Source organism: Homalodisca vitripennis, chromosome 4 (genome assembly GCF_021130785.1).
Source record: "Homalodisca vitripennis isolate AUS2020 chromosome 4, UT_GWSS_2.1, whole genome shotgun sequence".
Lineage (NCBI taxonomy): Eukaryota > Metazoa > Arthropoda > Insecta > Hemiptera > Cicadellidae > Homalodisca > Homalodisca vitripennis.
Window position 1 is genome coordinate 134,533,716 of NC_060210.1, and position 18,908 is coordinate 134,552,623.

General features: G+C 33.4%; 1 protein-coding gene across 4 annotated transcripts in view; it reads right to left on the reverse strand.

Annotated features, from left to right (window-relative positions):
• Positions 1-18,908, reverse strand: part of LOC124360213 (aquaporin AQPAe.a) — a 34,733-nt gene that overhangs the window by 8,839 nt on the left and 6,986 nt on the right. The window contains exons 1-3 of one of the 4 annotated variants that reach the window (XM_046813623.1): positions 8,315-8,453; positions 6,035-6,249; positions 391-534 (exon numbers count right to left, since the gene is read on the reverse strand). In XM_046813623.1, coding sequence (XP_046669579.1) covers positions 391-534; positions 6,035-6,249; positions 8,315-8,360 — 405 coding nt within the window. In that variant the 5' untranslated portion in view covers positions 8,361-8,453. Of the gene's footprint in view, positions 1-390; positions 535-6,034; positions 6,250-8,314; positions 8,454-18,908 lie in introns of those variants that run through there. The other 3 variants (XM_046813624.1, XM_046813626.1, XM_046813625.1) reach the window with 3 other exon arrangements.

The window sequence follows — 18,908 nt, forward strand, 5'->3', positions numbered from 1 at the left end:
TTATTTTAAGGAATAACTGATTTGAATCAACGTTTAATTTTGCTCAAGACAACAACTTAAAACATTCGGCACTTCCTTCCTCATTGTTGTTCTCTGACATTCGTGGCTTATCTTATTTTCAATAGACGACTTATGTAAATTCAAATGCTTTAAGACTTTTTACAGATGTATAGTATGACTTTTCCTCTGAGACAAAAATCAATATACATATCAATCAATACAGCTTAACCAATAAAAAGCCAATAAAAAGTTGATCATCATTGTGATCAAAATCGTACGATTTGTTGAAATGAGGTCGTGTTTTTACCAAATGTTGCCAAAAATATAAAACCCGCCAAGGAAGGAAACACTGCTGAGTTGCGCTATGATAACCTTAGTGGTGAGAGTTACCTTGACAGTGGCTGAGCCGGCGACTGCGCCGATACACTGCGCAACCACGTACAGGATCCCGCGTACGATAGACACACGTCCACCCGCTACCAGACCAACTGTGACTGCGGGGTTGATGTGGCACCCACTCACGTGTCCGATAGCCTGTTAAACACAAAGGTCGTTAGAATATTCACATCGTACTATTGACAAGAATGTTCATAGAAACTGTCAATACGCTGACAAACCCAATCATTAAAGTAACTTTGTCGTTACAACCTTTTTTGCCAAATCATGTCATCAACATGTCACTTTGTTTACCAAGCAATCGTTTGATGAGAAATATTCACAGTTTCTTTCCATATTAACGGTACTTCATCTCTAATGCGTATGGACTACAAAATTTGAATACTTTGTGTAAAAAATTAATAATTGTTACAGAAATAAGAACTCTGTTGTTACTGGAAATAACTGAAAACAACTTTGCAACAAATTCGTGTTATTTTAACGTATTCTTTTGTTTTATAAAATAGTATACGGTAACTAATACATTAAGCATTCGACGGAAATTGTATTTTCTATTTCATTTACACTAATCAAAATACTAAATTTGAAAATGTTGAGGACTTTTTATGAAAATAATACCAAAACCCGAAATAAAGCACATTCTTATTACTGTTCTTTGTTATAAAAAATATTTTGAAATTGATAAGATGTCTTTTTAGTTTAATGCCAATGCATAAGACATTATGCAGTTAGTTACCAACTAATATAGGTAATAAACACACAAACACATAAAGCTGACGAATTTTAACAATTGCTAAAAAGTAGGTTACGTATATTTTCCCAACTTTTGACAGATAGCTTTCACAATCGAGCATAGTTTGTTCACCTCATATAGAGTTTTCCATCTTTATGCAAGTACATGTTTAATACACCCATTAAATATGACAATGGACACACCTACAATAACAAGCTCGATGACTAGACTGTGCTATCAACAAGGAGCTATTGTTAATTTATTGTAAAAGGTGTCATTGTACTGCTCATGTAACAAAGGCCCAATTAATGTAACATAGCGACCGCGACGCATCGACTGCTGATACGAGTTGTGTAACACAGGTTGGATGACGTTGCTCGGCAGAGGTCATTGAACACCAAAACAACATTTTCTCGACAAAAGATCTACTTTTTTGTTGGTAATTGACCCGACCATGGCAGTGAGAACATTCCTAGCTACAGGATGGTTCCTCTGCTCCCAGGAGGTATCGGTGACATCAGGTCCTTGCTAGATTCGGGGGTGGCGAGAGAATCGGCTCCAAATACGCACACGGGACCTTGAATTTTTCCTCACAGAAATACATAGAAAACACTTTTACTCTTTTTCCGTAGAATTCTGAGTAATAATTCATCTTAAACTTGTGAACACTTTCCAATTTTTTGTAAGTATCAACTTTTTTAATCAGTAGGAATAACATACCATTATTACCTTTGAAATAACTTTCAACGACTACTATGTACTTTTGAAAGTGACCATTAAAAGATACTAGAAATGTCATGATAAAATTTTAAAAAATACTGAAATAAATTAACTCGGGTTTATAAACAACCTTAGTGCCTAAATTTCATATTTAATTTCTGTATGACTACTTTAAACTGCTTGAAATACTATTACATAATACATTTTTGTCATTTAACAATATTTTGAGATAATGCTGGCAATTGAATGGATTTCATCGTAGACTAGGGGTAACATTGCGGCTTTTTAACCTAGACGTCACAGGTTCGATTCCCTGGGAGGTAAATAAAAATTTGTAAATGTGTTACACCGTTGTACCCTAACCCCGTTTGGTACGCTGTATTAAAAATACCATTCACGTTGAAAGACCTTTTAAAAAATATTCAAAAATATTCAATAAAGGAAATGTTACCTTTAAACTTTAAATGATTTCACAAATATTTTATACCATAAATTGTTTTTCTTCTACATCATGTTTTTAATTTAATAGATTTAGTGATTCTTAAGTCAAAAAGAAATTTAGACATTGCCTAAAAAGTACTTCATCGTTAATCATACGTTTGTTTCCTAAGTATAAAAATAATTAATAAAGTTTGTGTTGTATTAACATTTTAAATAATTATGAAATGTTAGACTATTAATTCATCATATTGTGTTTTATATCTCATTATCAATGTTTGACTCTATGATATTAATAGTCACCATTGAAGTAAATCTATTTTGTGAGGTCTCCACTCAAGAACATTAAAAGGACCCAGTACATATTTCATGAAAATTGCAATAACCTTATTGCGAGCTTCCTTGACATAAGTAAATACTCGTTTTAGGGGTAAATGTGACGTGTTTATTTTTGTTTATATAAGGAAAGTGTGTACTTCGTTACGTCTCGCTGGCAACCATTCAATTTCACCTTTCAACACACTTTCAACTCGTTACAGGGACACTACACGTCAAAGAACTAGGGGAAAGCGTCAATCGGGTTCGTTCGAAAATAGTCAAAGGACTTTTCAAGTCTGGCCTGTCGCGTTGAAGGCCGATGGATTTCGCAACAGTTGACAAATCTGAGAGCGGTTAACACGGTTTCTTCGCCAATCGCAGTTGTCAGTTACCGAACAAAGAGGCAATGAGGAGATAATGATGACAGGGAAGTGACGACTGATAAGAGTGATAAACCCACGTGGCTCCCGCCTTATACAGCTTATCGCCAGCACTACCTCGTAACATGGCCGCCCGTCGAACTTAGTATTTATTTTGACCCATACATTTCGTTCCACAGGGGAAAATAATATATCGGAGAAATATGAATATGGTTAACGAACTAGAATATATTTTTGAAAGTTGTTTAGCAGCAGTAGTTATTATTTATTTGTATTCCGTTAAATGGTTAACGAACTAGAATAAATTGTTGAAAGTTGTTTAGCAGCATTAGTTATTATTTATTTGTATTCCGTTAAGCAGTTGTGGTGGTGCAATTGGTTGTAGGTTAGGACTCCAAGTATTTAAAATTCATACTCCTTTTAAAACAACTTCCCTGAAAAGTAGAAACAATTTTTTTCATTGTTGTTCATTAAACAACATTTGAAGAATTGTGTAATCGGTCACAAATTGAGGTTAAAAGTGTTTAAAGTGTCAACATTAGCTATAGCTATACGGAGTGGCAATTTATTTATTCATGTATGACATAAGAAAATAGGGGTTTTGATTAAAAATGCACTATAAAAACTACAATTATTCAATACAAATTGAATGTGTTACTAAATTGTTTACAAATAAAAGACATATCGGTAATTTCCTCCAGCCGAAATCTTTCACGTAAATTCTGTAAAAAATTCAAATTCTTATCTTCAATCTTTTTTCTAAGTGCCTGCTTTCTACCACGTGTAATAATCAAACAACTTTGTCTTATTTTCAGAATTTGTATTTTACTTTTCTTTAGAAATTAAATCTCGAACCATATACAGATATACAGATTGGCACACCTTAAGGAATATTTTTCATAGCGCTCAGGTTTTTATTGTCATTCGGGGCAATGTAGGAAATCCTTAGCTAAGCATGGGATCAATATAAATTTAAGAGAAATAAATATATTATCCTGTTTATTTTTCAGAACCTATATTTGTAAATTCCTTCAAGGACTCATGTAGTAAATAAATTACTCAACATTAGTACTAATAACGGTTTCATAAATAGTACAATGGAAACACCCAGTGCGCCGCTGGTTGTGCTGATCATCGGTACTGCCTGGTCCATTAGGCAAGAACACTGTTGGCCCCTGGCCCGCACAACTCTGCCAAATCTATCTTTTTAGTTTCTGTTCAACATTAAAACCGACAATGATATTTTAGTTCGCCCACCAACAGCAAGTTGTAGTGGTTGGCGCTGTTTAAAAGGATTCACAAATAACTAAAGTTTATGCTTAATACAATAAAATACAGTACATGTTAATTGCAAATAAAGTTTTAAAAGAAATTCCCCATTACTTTCGAGTACTTGACCTGTATTATCTTACACCTCGACAGTGATTTTGAATTGACTTCTAAAGTAGTCACTATTTATTGACCCACACGTGTGGATTTGCTAAACGCCCGTACTTAGCAGTAATGGGCATTGATTTGCATTAAATGAGACCAACAAGCGAAGTTCTGCCCGTACAGACCGCGTGGATGGAGAAGTTGCACAATGCGTTAGCCGGCAAGGAGATGAAGGCCGAGGTGCGATAAAAGATATGGCAGAGCAAACTAAAGCCAGACAATCATTCCTGAAAAGGCAAGACATCTCTTGAACCAGTCTCGATTTGGCATGCACCTGCTCGGGACCGCTTCAGCTTTCTATCCCGATCTACACGGTTGCAACTGCGGTGTTAATCTGGAGGTGTGGTGTTTCAATGTCGAGGAGACACGGCGGTGGGTGTGCGTATTAGAGTGACCATATGAGCATATTATTTGCATAATTGTAATTTTGTTGAACGAACAATCCCAACTGTTATTTACACCAGTAAACATTATTATTGCACCTATTAATTGTTAACAGTACAAAACACTATCGAGGGTTTCTCTGATTAACAATCTTACAAACTTTATTTGTTGTTATATAACACCATAATTGAATTTAAAAATTCAAGTTCGGATTATTCTTTTTCACATGGTAGCCTAAATTAATATTTATCTTTGGCAAGTATATCCTCTATGCGACATTCTCTTAACAGTTGGCTGCCGTCCGCATATCTGAGGATCCACTTTTAAGATGAGAATAAAGTTCAATACCACAATCTAAAGTATTCAGTTAGAACTCCAAAACAATCTATATGACAACAGAAAATCTATATGGCAACAGAAAAATGAGATCATTTCCTTTTACGGATGAAGAACAGTTCTCCTTTATCCGGTAGCAGGAAATGATCTCAGCGGAAGTAGTGCAGATACATCAGATAGTCTGCTATTGAACTGATTAGTCCCAGCAGTCTAGTGTGAAGCATGTACTGCTCAATTGCAGTAAAGTGACCGGAAACTCAAATTGAGGGTAGCGGAGTGAAGTGGGTAATGATGGAACAATTGTGCCTTTTTAAGACAGACAGACGACATGATTTTATCACCCTGATGTAACAGACCGTCTTAAACGGCACGTACCACTATACTGTTTAGTGTATACTAACAGGCAGTGAGTTGGCCAGTCTCAAATCTTGCCAAAGTACTAAAGAATACTAATAAAGCCAAGTTAGGTTTAACTGCTATTAGCTATTCTTTTACTTTTTATTTATTTTAAATTTTTAAAATTTGACTCGAAATGTATCGATATGAACGCGTATGAAAATCAGTTATGACTTAAAATTTTGTTTCTTACGTAAATAAATAATTAGTTAATGTAATGAATCACTACCATTTGTTTTGCTGTAATGTTGTGAGGATGTTGTGTTTTTATTTTTTTTTATTTTTCACCATCTTTCTCTTTTAATTAGCTACAAGTGCGTAAAATAATACCTGAGAGATTTAACTGCCTCAAGTTAAAGTAAGACTATCAGATAATTTCAATTACTGATGTTAGTTCAGTAGGTCTGATCATTTTCGCACTCTTGTCAACCTTTGTGTAAGCAACAAAAGAATTAAAATGGTTAATTTTGAATATAAAATAATGCTGCATGATGCATACCTGAACCATGGCCATAACCGAAAGACCGAAAGCAAGGGAGATGAGGACCAAGTCGGCGGCGGTGCTCTGGTCGCCCAAGTTCATGACGCTGAGGCAGCCGAAGAAGTTGAGGACGAAGGTGCCGACGCACTCGGCTATCAGCGCCTTGCCAAGGTTGTTCTTGTTGTCATTCAGCTCAGAGAGCCCGACGCGATCCTTCACCAAAGCCATCTTGTCTACACAAAGAGGAAAATACAATTTTATTATTTCCAGTATCAATATGCAAACATTCCACAAATTCAATTTGAGGTAGTATCACCGGTGTTCGAAGGGATTAATATTAAAACAATATTTTTACCACAGCAAAAAAGGTACCTTTCTTAAATAATAAAAATTGAAAAAAATATACAGTAACAAGATTTTAGGCATTTAAAATAGCACTGGGGACATCTTATACTGGGACATATAGCAAACAGGCTGAGAGTATATGAGAAATCAGTGAAAGGATATTTCTTCGTAAATATATAATTTTCTTAGTATTACAAAATTAAAGTAATTTTGTTTAATTTAATTTGATACAATACGTAATTTCCTTCAGTTACATAAAATCGTGTCGGTTCCTGAAGTCGCAACTTCGCAACTATCTGATACTGGTACTGCAAAAAATTAATGTCTTTTACATTCAGTTTTTTTCTCGGCCAAGAAGAAAAAACTTCAAAACATTCCTGTTTTAAACTCCGATAATTAAACCTCGTGGAATATAAAAGGCGTTTAATTATATGTTCAGTTTTCGGGAAAGTTATTATGGAAATGAGTGAAATTTCTACAAAATTCACCGAACCAAAAACAGGTTGTACCACCTTGAGGACTCGGACTAATAAAAAAGAAAAATTACATTGGATACTAGTGTATCTTATATTTCACAACAACAATGATACAACTGTGATATAACTGTTAACCTCTGATCACTGACCGTTTCTAAATTACCCGAACTTATATTGACCTATTGATATTGATATAATATTATCTACAAACATCTACAGAGGCTCAGTGTAGAGACTGTAGTATAGGCTACAGGTCGATAGACAGTTGAGGTCTGACATGCGAGACACAGGGCTGTGACATGGCAGTCCCATCTCTCCCTAACTGTATTACTACCGGAAACAATCATCATTACATGATCTTGTCGATTAATGTAATTTGGGTACTTTCTCTTTCTCTACATCCTTACTACAAGGTTTCGTTACATAAACTCCTATGGTTTTACCTGCTTAGGAGAGTCTTTTTGTTACTTTTACTTAGTAAGTTCTTACAATATTCGTATTTTTATCACCACTTAATAATGTAAAATAAATATAATAATTTTAAACAGCAATTTATCGTAAATCAACTAATAAAATTGTAAATTAAATATTACTCAAATTGTAGCAATAAATGTACATACCATTTTTCTAGTTTGAAAACAAAATAAATATCCATCTTCTATTACTTTGATTAAACTACAGTAAAAAACTTATTTTATTTATATTGTTTGTATGTTGCTATTTCATTTTAATAGAACATATTTAAAATACCGCTTTATAAAATTTTCAAAATTAAATTGAAAATACTTTTGAAAGCATGTAAGAATTGTCATCTGTCAAAATTACATAATAAATACATTTACTCAACTTGTCAAAGTTTAAGTAGGAAACGCAAAAACATTAATGGTGTAGTAGATTATTGGACGATTTTTGAAGAGGAAAACAGAAAGCTATTTGCGTTCATCGTTAAAAATAAATAATTTAAAACGTATGCAAAGTAGGTGTCCTTCAGGGAGTCGCAGATGGTTAGGAATGCATAGAAAAGTTGGCCTTGTCAATGTTGTAACTAGTCTGTTTCCAACACAGCTTTTTATTGAATTACAATTTGCATGGCTTGCATGAATACAGTTTGGTAAGTTTTGATTTTCTAAATAGTACACGAAACTAAATCAGTGAAGCATCATTCTTACTTAATATTTTAGTTTATGTTTAATCACTGAGTTCCATTGAACCTTTCGATTTACCTCTTACCTGAGCTACAACGTTTATTAAACGCATACATCAGAAGCCATAAATGACATGAATCACGAACAGAAATCTAAAACCTAGTAATTGAAAAAACTGAACAATCTAAACCACTTACAAAGTTACGTTACATCTATTTATTTATTTTAAAAGTAGATAAATTTAAAAAAATTATTAAAAGATTTGAAGTACCGTATTTTAATGTGGCTCTAATTTATTGCAAAACCTACAAAACAGTTACTTGCGCTCTTACTTGAAGAAGCCATGCTTCTGATACTGCCTGCCCAGTAGTCACGCATAGTGAGATCCTACTACTGTGGTTATGTCACGAAAAACTAAGTGTAGAATAGCTCCAGATGTAAAGTAGCGACTCCTCACTAACCTCTCAGACCAGACTATCGACTTCTAGAACTGACTCTTCCTGCCTTATCACCTGATGCTCAGTTACGAAACTGTTGCATACTCATGAACTTCACGACGTAGTGACAAATCTCGCGACGCTCACTGTCAGTAAACAGCCAACATAGTCTGCAACGTAATTTCTGTATTCTATGACTCATTTTAGGGTGCTTTTAGAACAAATCTCTTCTTCCATTTAGAATCGGAAGCCGACTTAATATTTCGTTGTGACCATCAAAATTTAAAGTTTTTGGACCTCAAGATCCTATTGCGAATCCTGAAAGTATTATCTACATCCCTATTAGTTTACACTTTCAGGACTCATACGAACCACTGAAGCAACTGACCAGATATTCCTTAGGAAACTTTCCATTCTTGTACAAAGTGCCAAAGTTGGAAAATAGTCCTTAGCTAAGACAGGATAGATAAAGTGTATACGTTCAGGAGCTACGTCTAGGTTAGTCTCCAGAATGGATTACGATTATTCCTGAAGATACCCATCTGTGGAGATGAATATCACTGAATTTATTCCAGCAAGCTCATCCTTTATTAAAGTCAGTCACACTAAAAACTCAGTCCTAATCAATTAGATGTTGATGTTGATGACAGAGTTCCCTGCCGTAAAGTAAACACGAGTGAGATCTGTTTACTCGTGGTGCGAGGGAGATGATCTCGCTTGGGCGACACTGGACTACCGCCAGTCGCTCAGCCAGAGCGAATGTCCCCAGTAATAACCACTATTAATGTCTATGGCTGCTATTCTTAAAATAAAAACAGACAGTTAATCAAAATTAAGGAGCATTTTTACGTCCATGCCAACTGTTCCAAACCTTTATTTTGTGGATTGTAGTTTTCAATTTTTGGTCATTCTTATTTTGAAAAAAAGTTAACTTAAGTTTAAGTAAATTTTGTTTTACACAAGGTACACGTTTACAAACATAAACTAAGTCAGTATAATTTTTTTCGTATTTTATCTAGGATACAAATATAAGATTTACGTATATCTGGCCACAATACGTTTACATGAATGGTTGAAAAGTAAAGATGACAGAATCTCAAAAATTTGGTTTTGAGATATTGAAGGCTAATTTCTAAATTAGAAAAGAGGTTTTGTGGAGAGTCTAGATGTCAAAAAAGCTAATCCACGCTAATATTTATAAAAATCATAAATCTTTGTTTAAACTACAATACGTGTTCAATACTGTAAGGCTTTAATATGCCAGTTTCGCATAAAATATTCATTGTATCAAGTAAAACTTATATCACATCAGACGTCATTTCAAACTAATCTATGATACTCCACTCTACTTTTGAGGCATATCATATTTCTAAATTTTAAAATTTCTGAGTATTCGTTGTGTAGTTAGTAGTATTCTGAAAATACATCTTAAATAATATATAATCATTTAATTCGTTTCTTTAATTGTTTTCATACTAAACACGTGTAAACTAGTAGCGTTATATTTAATCCTAGTTTAAATATAGTTGTGTTTTGTAATCCATTTTCGAATCATTTAATTGCGTAGTTTGAAGTAACAGAACAAATATTTGTACCATATTAAATTTGTTTTATTAATAAATCTACTTGCGAATTTGTGATTTCACAATAATATACTAATCGTTTCATCTTCTTGAACTCAGAAACCTCAGTCAGACCTGCCAGAAAAGGAAAATTCCAATCAAGCCCAACAATCCAAATTTGGAATTTTTAAAACCAGTTCCATGTTTCCAACACGGACAAAGGGATTGTTTCTGCAGCTGTTCTCAGCTGAACCTTGGGTAAGATTCTGCGGGAATGATTTCCAGATGTTACCTTAGAAGCTATCAAGTAGTTTCTAAAACACAAGCTGCTATTACTTTTACCGAGTAGAATGTAACACTTCCAAAGAAAAGTGACATTAACGCTTCAAGGGACGAAATTTTGTTCTGGTGTAATTGTCAACGTATAATTCAACAGGATTCTTAGATACTTGAAGGTTTGAATACTTTAATAGTAATTAGGTAACAAAATAGAATAGAGTAAATGAATAGTCTAAACTGAGATATTTATTTTCAGCATTAAACCGGATATTACTAGTTTATTTATATAAGTTGTATATAAGAGGTTTGATTTCAATGCCATTCAACAATCAGACATCTGGAATATATTTGAGATGATTGATAAGAATCACGCACATTTGTCAATGTTTCGTCTGACACAGTCTTCGAGAGCTCTTCATGTCAACATTCATATGATTCAAGTATCTGATCTAGACCTTCTAAATAGTAATAATACACACTCGTAGTTTAATTAGCCCATAGACACATTCTCTGTTTGAAAAATTGTGTCTCAGAATGGAAAGAAATTTAATTTGACTGTCCCTTTCATCTCTGACTTAAATGAACATTGTGGATTTGGGGAAACCGCCAGTTCGTTTCACCACAACCTTGAAGAACGGTCAGCAGAAGGTGCGTTTCCGCTGGATCGTGAACACAGAGACCCATCAGTATTTATACCGGTTACTCCGACAACACATTCACAACCAGTTCTCAGGATGAGTTTTTGTCCGCTAAGAACCTGCCACTTGATCTGACCGCTACCCTCGTAGATCAAAAGATAGATATTAAGCGTAGTTTGAAACCGATTGATCTACATTACTGAGTCTGAAATGTTACTAGTTTAAAAAAATACAACTCCAACGACTTCTTTTTGAACAGACACATGTCTTTTCATGTATTTCTTCTTGATCTCTTTTTTGTAAGATGCAGTCTAAAATGGCCACGAAAGGTTTATATCAGTGATGAAAAAAGATTTGGAAATATTATATCAAGCTTCAATATTTCTTGACCACTTCAGTTGATAAGCAAGAGAATATCATAGACTCCATGACCTAATGAAACAACGAGTGTTTATTATTAGTACGTAGAAAATTCTAGACCAGGTACTTGAGTCATATGAATTTTAATGAGATGAAGAGCTCTTGAGGACTTCAGTTGATAAGCAAGAGAATGTGATAGACTTCATGACCTAATGAAACAACGAGTGTTTATTATTAGTACGTAGAAAATTCTAGACCAGGTAGCCTACTTGAGTCATATGAATTTTAATGAGATGAAGAGCTCTTGAGGACTGAGTCAGACGAATCATCAACAACCCAATGATAAGGCATGCGTGTTTCTTATCAATCATCTGAAATACATTCCAGACGTCAGATTGATGAATGGCATTGAAATTCGGACTCTTACTCACAACACTTATGAGGAAAATAAAATAAACTAATAATAGCTAATGAAAATCCCAGTTTAGTCCACGTATATTATTCTTTGTTAATTATTGCTATGATATTCATAAACTTTAATAATTATTCCATGGTGTGTTTGATGGTGGTGAATGTAAGTTTGTTATACATATTTTATTCTAGGAACACTGGTAATTATTTTTTAAGTAGCGAAAAGGATACTCTCTCCTGCCAGTTTAGTTCGTGGCTGGAATTGATGCATAAAAGAAAATACCGCGAAATTGCTAGACTTCCAACAAACAAATGAGTATTATTTTTGGATCTGTTAGAGTGATTTGCGAAATACGTCTTGACAAAGATGTTTTATGCGGAACACGTTGTCACAGCGGAAAGATTGGAAATAGACTTGGCCCTCGACTCGAACTTGGTACCGACAATCTCGCCACAGATCCTCTGTGATGCCGCGTAGTGAGAGGAAAGGAATTTGAGTGAAGCGTATCGGGCACGTTTCGTAGCTTACTATGTTCTTGCAATCCTTTCTTGACGTTTACTGCGTATCCACTAACGAAAAGAAAAGTCACGAGTGAATCATCAATTTATAATATAATAATTTTGATTTAAAATTATTTTCAGATGTGACAGATTTTATTACACACAGCAAAACGTCTAGGAATTCGAGGACTCTGTGAGGACTATCAAATCACTCTTTATTACTGTGCAGGAAAAATTGTGTTTCATGATTAAATACGACAAAAATATTGTACCTCATGTATCGATTTTTTATCTCGTGTTTCATCTAAATTTATCTACAGTATATTTACACAGCATGTCTTGTTGTATGGGGTTTCCCTTTAAAAATTAAGTATATAATTATATATTTAAATATAAATAAGTATATATTTAGGTAATATTTATTTACATTTTTAAAATCCTGAATATAGGTTTGTACCTTTCTTGTATATTAATATAAAACAAAATATTTAAAAAACATACTTTTTTGCACAGAAAACACTAAAAGGGCACATTCGTAGATCAAATGTATCATACATATAATGTTCTGCAAATTATTTGAAAGCTAGAAATTTGTAATGAACCTGCCATCAAGAAATTAGGAATTGTTTACGATATTAAATAAGGTTAAAGTTATTCAAATTCTTAAGTAATTTATTTATTATAGAACTTTGTATATTAAATATGTACTCTTGAAACATTGCCTCTTCAATTAAAGCAAGTAAAGAAAACTAAAAAAATACTCCTTCGTAAAGTTTATTGAACAACACTAATGAATGTCAGATATCTGATAAGTGGTATTGATTTTTCATAAATTCTACAATAAATTACTTTAAACACTGAATAGTTTAACTTTAACCATAAACATATTCCTAGCCCTTGTTAGAATTTAATTCAGTATTTGCGTCATTATAACCTGTAAATAAACTTTGTGTATTAATAAAGAATTTACTGCATCCAAATTAATAGTAATTCCAGTATATTTTCATGGATTATTATTTAACGTATTACGTTGTTGTAAAGTTATTTTTAGGTTGTCACTGTGGTAGATATATGTTGTGATTAGAATATAGGATTTTTGTAAGGATATGCTTTGTTAAAAATATTCTGTTTTTTAAGGGTCACGACATATCAGAATGACATTTCCGGTATTATCACAGTCTATGTCTCACATCCTGCGTTGAATTGCGCAGTGTATATTTACTATCTGCTTGTTATCCATTGTTTCTCTCGATTTGCTCCGTTTATTTTTTGGAAAGTTTATTCAACCATGAATAATTCATTTAAATGATGGTATATAAGTTACAGAGAAGGAATACGTCACATCACGTGTCACTTAACAGGCTTTGCTGAGGTTGCATGCAAAAGTTCAATTTCACAGATACATGTGTTACTCGCATGTTCAAATGTCATATGATTGTACTTAGTTTGTTAAATATTTATGTATCTAGCAATTTACTCGTTGTAAAAATATTCACTAACGCTCAGCCAAAACCCATGGACTGACATGCAACATAATCGAACTTGATGTTGCTTATATAAAAATAAAGCTTAACGTAGAATTTAAAGTCAGTTAGTTTCTGAGATATCGGTCGGACAGATAGACAGACAGACAGAAAGATAGAAAAACATACAGAAATAACATGTTTCCAGCTCCTAGAATGAATGTGCTTCGCTAATGCTCAGCATCAAAATGCGATTCTAAACTTAATATAAAGCATTACGCCTACTTCCTTAAAGTTTTGTGCATCAACGCAGGACGAGCTTATGTAAAAGCTTAAGGAAGAATTGCCAACACAATCATACTCTATAAATAGAAAAAGTTGCGTTTCTAAGACAAATAAATAGTTAAACAGCCAAGTTTTTTTGCAACCACTAGAGAATGTTAAATTAGATATCACAATTGCATCAGTTTCAAGTATTATGTAACATTTTTTTCCTCTTGCATAATCAAAGGACGTCAAGTTCAAAGTTACTAATTGCTCCGGACAATGTTTATAATTGAGGAGTTTTCAAAACGTTTCGTACTGAAATAGTTGTGTAAAATAATGAGGTTATATTGCACGTCGATATTCATTAACTACGCTCTTCTGATTCTCGTTTAGAACTGGCGGAACGATTTGCGGCAATCATAATGAGCTTGGGGCAATGACCGCTGCTGAACCGCAATTGGCTAAACATTCCGCTCTATTAGGTGGTCCCTGCTCCAGGAATCGGTTACGCGCTCCAAGAAGGAACTAGCCAGTGAGCACACCGATAACTGCTCACTGGGTCTGGCGGAATGGCTGAACCAGAACACTCCTGCACTGTGGTTCTGCATCCTGTTACCGCAGGCGCGGCGTAGCGTGCTGTAATCGTCACCACTGAGACCAGCAAGCTCGTAAGAATTTCAAAATTCACTTGTGAAGCACTGTCATGATTGGAGAAAATTCCAACACATAGATTCTACTAACCTCCATTAGCTCCCATATAGTATAAGTGTACGGAATACAATACAATAAAAGTTTATTTTCCTCAACTCCTGTTTGGTTCCAAATTAGAACAAGTTTCTGACAGATTTGAAAATCGTGTTTCGATCTAAGTCCTTGCTCCTTTTTGGCGAACTTCTTATATTTATTTTTCATACCAACAATTTGATATTAATTCAAAAACATATTACTTGCGATTGAAATATCTTTTAATGTAAACATGATGTTATTGGACAGAATGAATACAATACACATTTTATATAAAAGAGTTTCGCTATTAAACATTTTTCAGGTTCTTTTCTCTTAAAAAAAATATGTGTGTGTGTGTGTGTGTGTGTGTGTGTGTGTGTGTGTGTGTGTGTGTGTGTGTGTGTGTGTGTGTGTGTGTGTGTGTGTGTCAAAATAAACTCAATCCGTTTATAATTATTAGTGTTTGCTTAGATAAAGGACATTTTGTTGTCCTAAACCTTTAATGATATGAAACGTTTTAAATTTTTTCACAAAGGAGTTAAATAATTTTATTTATTTGATTAACAAAACTGAAAACGATTATATTCCAAAGCATTTCTTGTAACGGTTCTGAGAAACAAACTCATATAGGTCAGCGTTGTATAAAACATAATACACGTACAAAGTCAAACTACTGAACTGCTGATACACAGAATATACAATACATTGCTACTGTACTACACTGTTGTACTACTGTACTACTACGTAGTAATTCGTGTAGTAGGGAGTAAAGTTGTTGGCTCAGAAAACGAGTGGCTCATACAACAGATAACAGCCACTATTAAACCTGGTAGACACAATTATCTAGGCACGAATTGTCTATTGTTGTACAACTACATTTCAAGTAGCTTAGGTGACAAGTTAATGATGTATTTAGGTCAATTGTGTTTTGATGCAGGTCTAAGTGTTTGATAACCTTTCATTACTGAATAGTGTTTATATTTGTGCACAAGATTAACAAAACCTGATCAATAGCAATCAATATATCCTGTACTGAAAATATGTAGCATTTAGTATAGCTTTCAATTTTGTGATTTTCATGTAGATTCATTTCATGCATAAAATACTAAACAGAGATTATCTAACATATACGCTTAAATAATTATTACTACTTTAAATGATTCCAAGTGAGAAAAATACTTTTAAGGTTATCCTTATTACGTTTTACACTTTATAACAAAAATATGAAAAATACTCATCCGCATGAGTGCTGTAATATTTGATTTTTTTTAAACAGTACTCGCAGTTCAATATCCTTTAAAAGCTACAAATATCACTACGTATTATATACTTAAAACAATTGAGACAAAATTTTTAACGATTATCTGGGATCTCTTCAAAATTCACTTGTGCTTTAAGCGATATACCATTTACAGACCTATAAAATATTTATCCAAATGATAATTGTACTTTTATTTCTTTGTAATAATAATGATATTATTTAAAACTAGGGGATTAACATCTGTTGATGGAATTTTAATGTAGAATTAGCTTGTTAAATTAATTACTAAACAATGTGTGTTGTTTGCATATCACAATGATTCAACATGGCTTTATTGATTGTATTTCATGCTAAACATTTTAGCAAGCATATTTCATTTGAACACGATGTGAAGTAATGATAAACTACGTGCATTTATATTACAAGGTTTAAAATATACTTTTTATATATTATATTGAAGAAAACTTACTCCAACTCAAGATATTTTTGTGAATCAATTTTTTTTAACCTTAAATTCCAATAAAACTGTTCAATTTGGTCTCAAATGGTAAACACAACTCTGTCACCAGGAAGAGGCATTGCTCGGGATTGTCGTGGTGGATCATTTTCCTCTCACAATGAGTCAAGCTAAGATCACCTGCATGCTGTGCAGCATGAAGCATGCATTGTTCTCCTAATGTCCCACACATACCAAACTATTAGAGGTGAGCTTTGCTGTCATCGTTTACAACAGTCAGTGATCTCAACTCTAAGGAATATCCTTAAATGACCTAACTCTGCGTGGTTACGTAATGAATCAGTAGGACTGGTTTGACCTTCATAGCCATTTTGGCAAATAAAACATGGTTGTATGTAATCATCGACATTTAAAGATATTGTATGAATAAATCTTATACGTAATTTGCATTAACATTTTCAGTCACTTAGTGATTATAAAAATTATTGTGTAGTCCTTCTAAACGTTTACAATTTATCCTGCGTGTAACTCTTCATATTTTGCATTGCAATTCGAACATAAATAAAAGGCATAATATAATTACAACAAAAGTGGTACCAAAATTCCAATTTAAAGGTTTAAATGAATATCGTGGAAAGAAGTAAAATAAATTAATTAAAAAGGTAATTTATGAGTTTATAAATACATGTATTTCCCATTTTGTGGTTCCAGAAATTTAGACTGTTATTCGGCACAAATTGCGGTGTTGTTATTCTCAGAAGTTTTTGGCCTTGCCAAGCATTATCGCCGTGAATAAATCTCCGATGATTTGTTTCATTCGGTTATCTTTACAACTAGGTCCCACTTCTTCTACTTTGCGGTGTAACTTTTGGTTTTTGCATACACAATAACAACACAATTTTCTTTTTCTGTAACTGTGAATATATTAACTACTCTGGTTCTAGAAGCACTATGCAACAGTATGTATGTTTGTCTTGTGTAACAAGATAAGATGGCAACACAAGAAAACTTTGAGATTACATCACGAGTTTGTCTGTTTGAAAAAGGTTACGGTAGCAAGTTGATTCAGTAAACGACCATTGAAATATAACCAGAGAGAGTAGGGTTAGCTGTGTCATTGAGTATTGCTGTATCGTATTTGAAGTAACAGACTGCGCATTACGTAGTCTAATTTTTCTTATCTTACTATTTGAGTATTGCATTTTTCAACATTAAATACTATATTATTTTTAATTATCGAAATATATATATATATATATATATATATATATATATATATATATATATATATATATTTATTGATTATTTACTTCTGAAAAAATAAAACAAGTATACAATTAAAAATTTTTTACGTATTCGGGCAATTGGACGGATTAATAAAATCTTGTTGGCCTAAATACATATTGTATTTTAAATATATTACGAAAACTAACTTTCGTTTATTGTATCGTGACAACATTTTGAAAGGCATGAATTTAATGCTGCAAAACCACCAACAAAAAACGTACATTTCCGAACTCTCCAATATTTTATTCAGCGAGTGTAATGTAGATTTGATGTCCGGTTTATTTACTATAGTGCATGACGTGTGCAGTCATTACTCCCACGCGCGTGCGTGCGTGTGTACGTGCGTGATTCGGTGCGTGAGAGCGTGAAATGATCATCAGCCTTTGTTGTTGTGAACATCTCTATGACATCACCTGCACGGTCTTTCGTAACTTATACGTATTGTCCAGAAAGCAGACTAAAATTTAAACAACGTATAACAAATCCATAACAAACTATATTAATATCTCATTGAATTTTAAAGTTGTTTAAATTTGGACGAATTTGTAATCCCTGGTTACAATCCCGGAGACCTGACTTCGAATACTAATTAGGGCATGTCATTTGACCAGACTAATCATTTAAATATAGCCTAAAATATTATGATAATAGTGCCAGGCTAGACATTCATGACATTGAATCACTGAGTTAACCTTTTAGGATAATTTAATGACAGTTTTAAATTAACCAGTTTTCCATAAATGCGCACAAAAACTAACTGATTTAAATAATGAGCCATTGTAAGCATATTTCGAAATAGAAATGAAGCAGCATCTGTGCGGAAGTCTTTATAAAGCTCCTTTGCTACACCATACAAGGGGTTTAAGGAAATGTAAGTAGCGACGACTACTCTTACAGTCACGACTAAATTTATGTATACAATTCATTGAATTACGCAGTAGTGAATTCATCATTGTGTTGAATTAACATGAGATAAGAACGGGAGAATGGATAGATGCTCAAAGCAGATTGAACTCTAATTTTGTGTTCAACGAGAAATTAATCCTTTCATTTAGAACTCAGTTACTTAATACTTCTTTAGATATTTTTGTTGCATTTGTTGGAAGTCCTTGCATAGTATTATTAGATACAATGTGGCAAAACATTGGAAAATCGTATTAATTGTAGGTATGGAAACCTGAAATTACTGACATTTTCAAATTACACGGACGAGTTTAATACAAAAAGGATAAGGTGATATAAAACAGTAAAGTCTTGTTAACATATTCGGAGGGCGT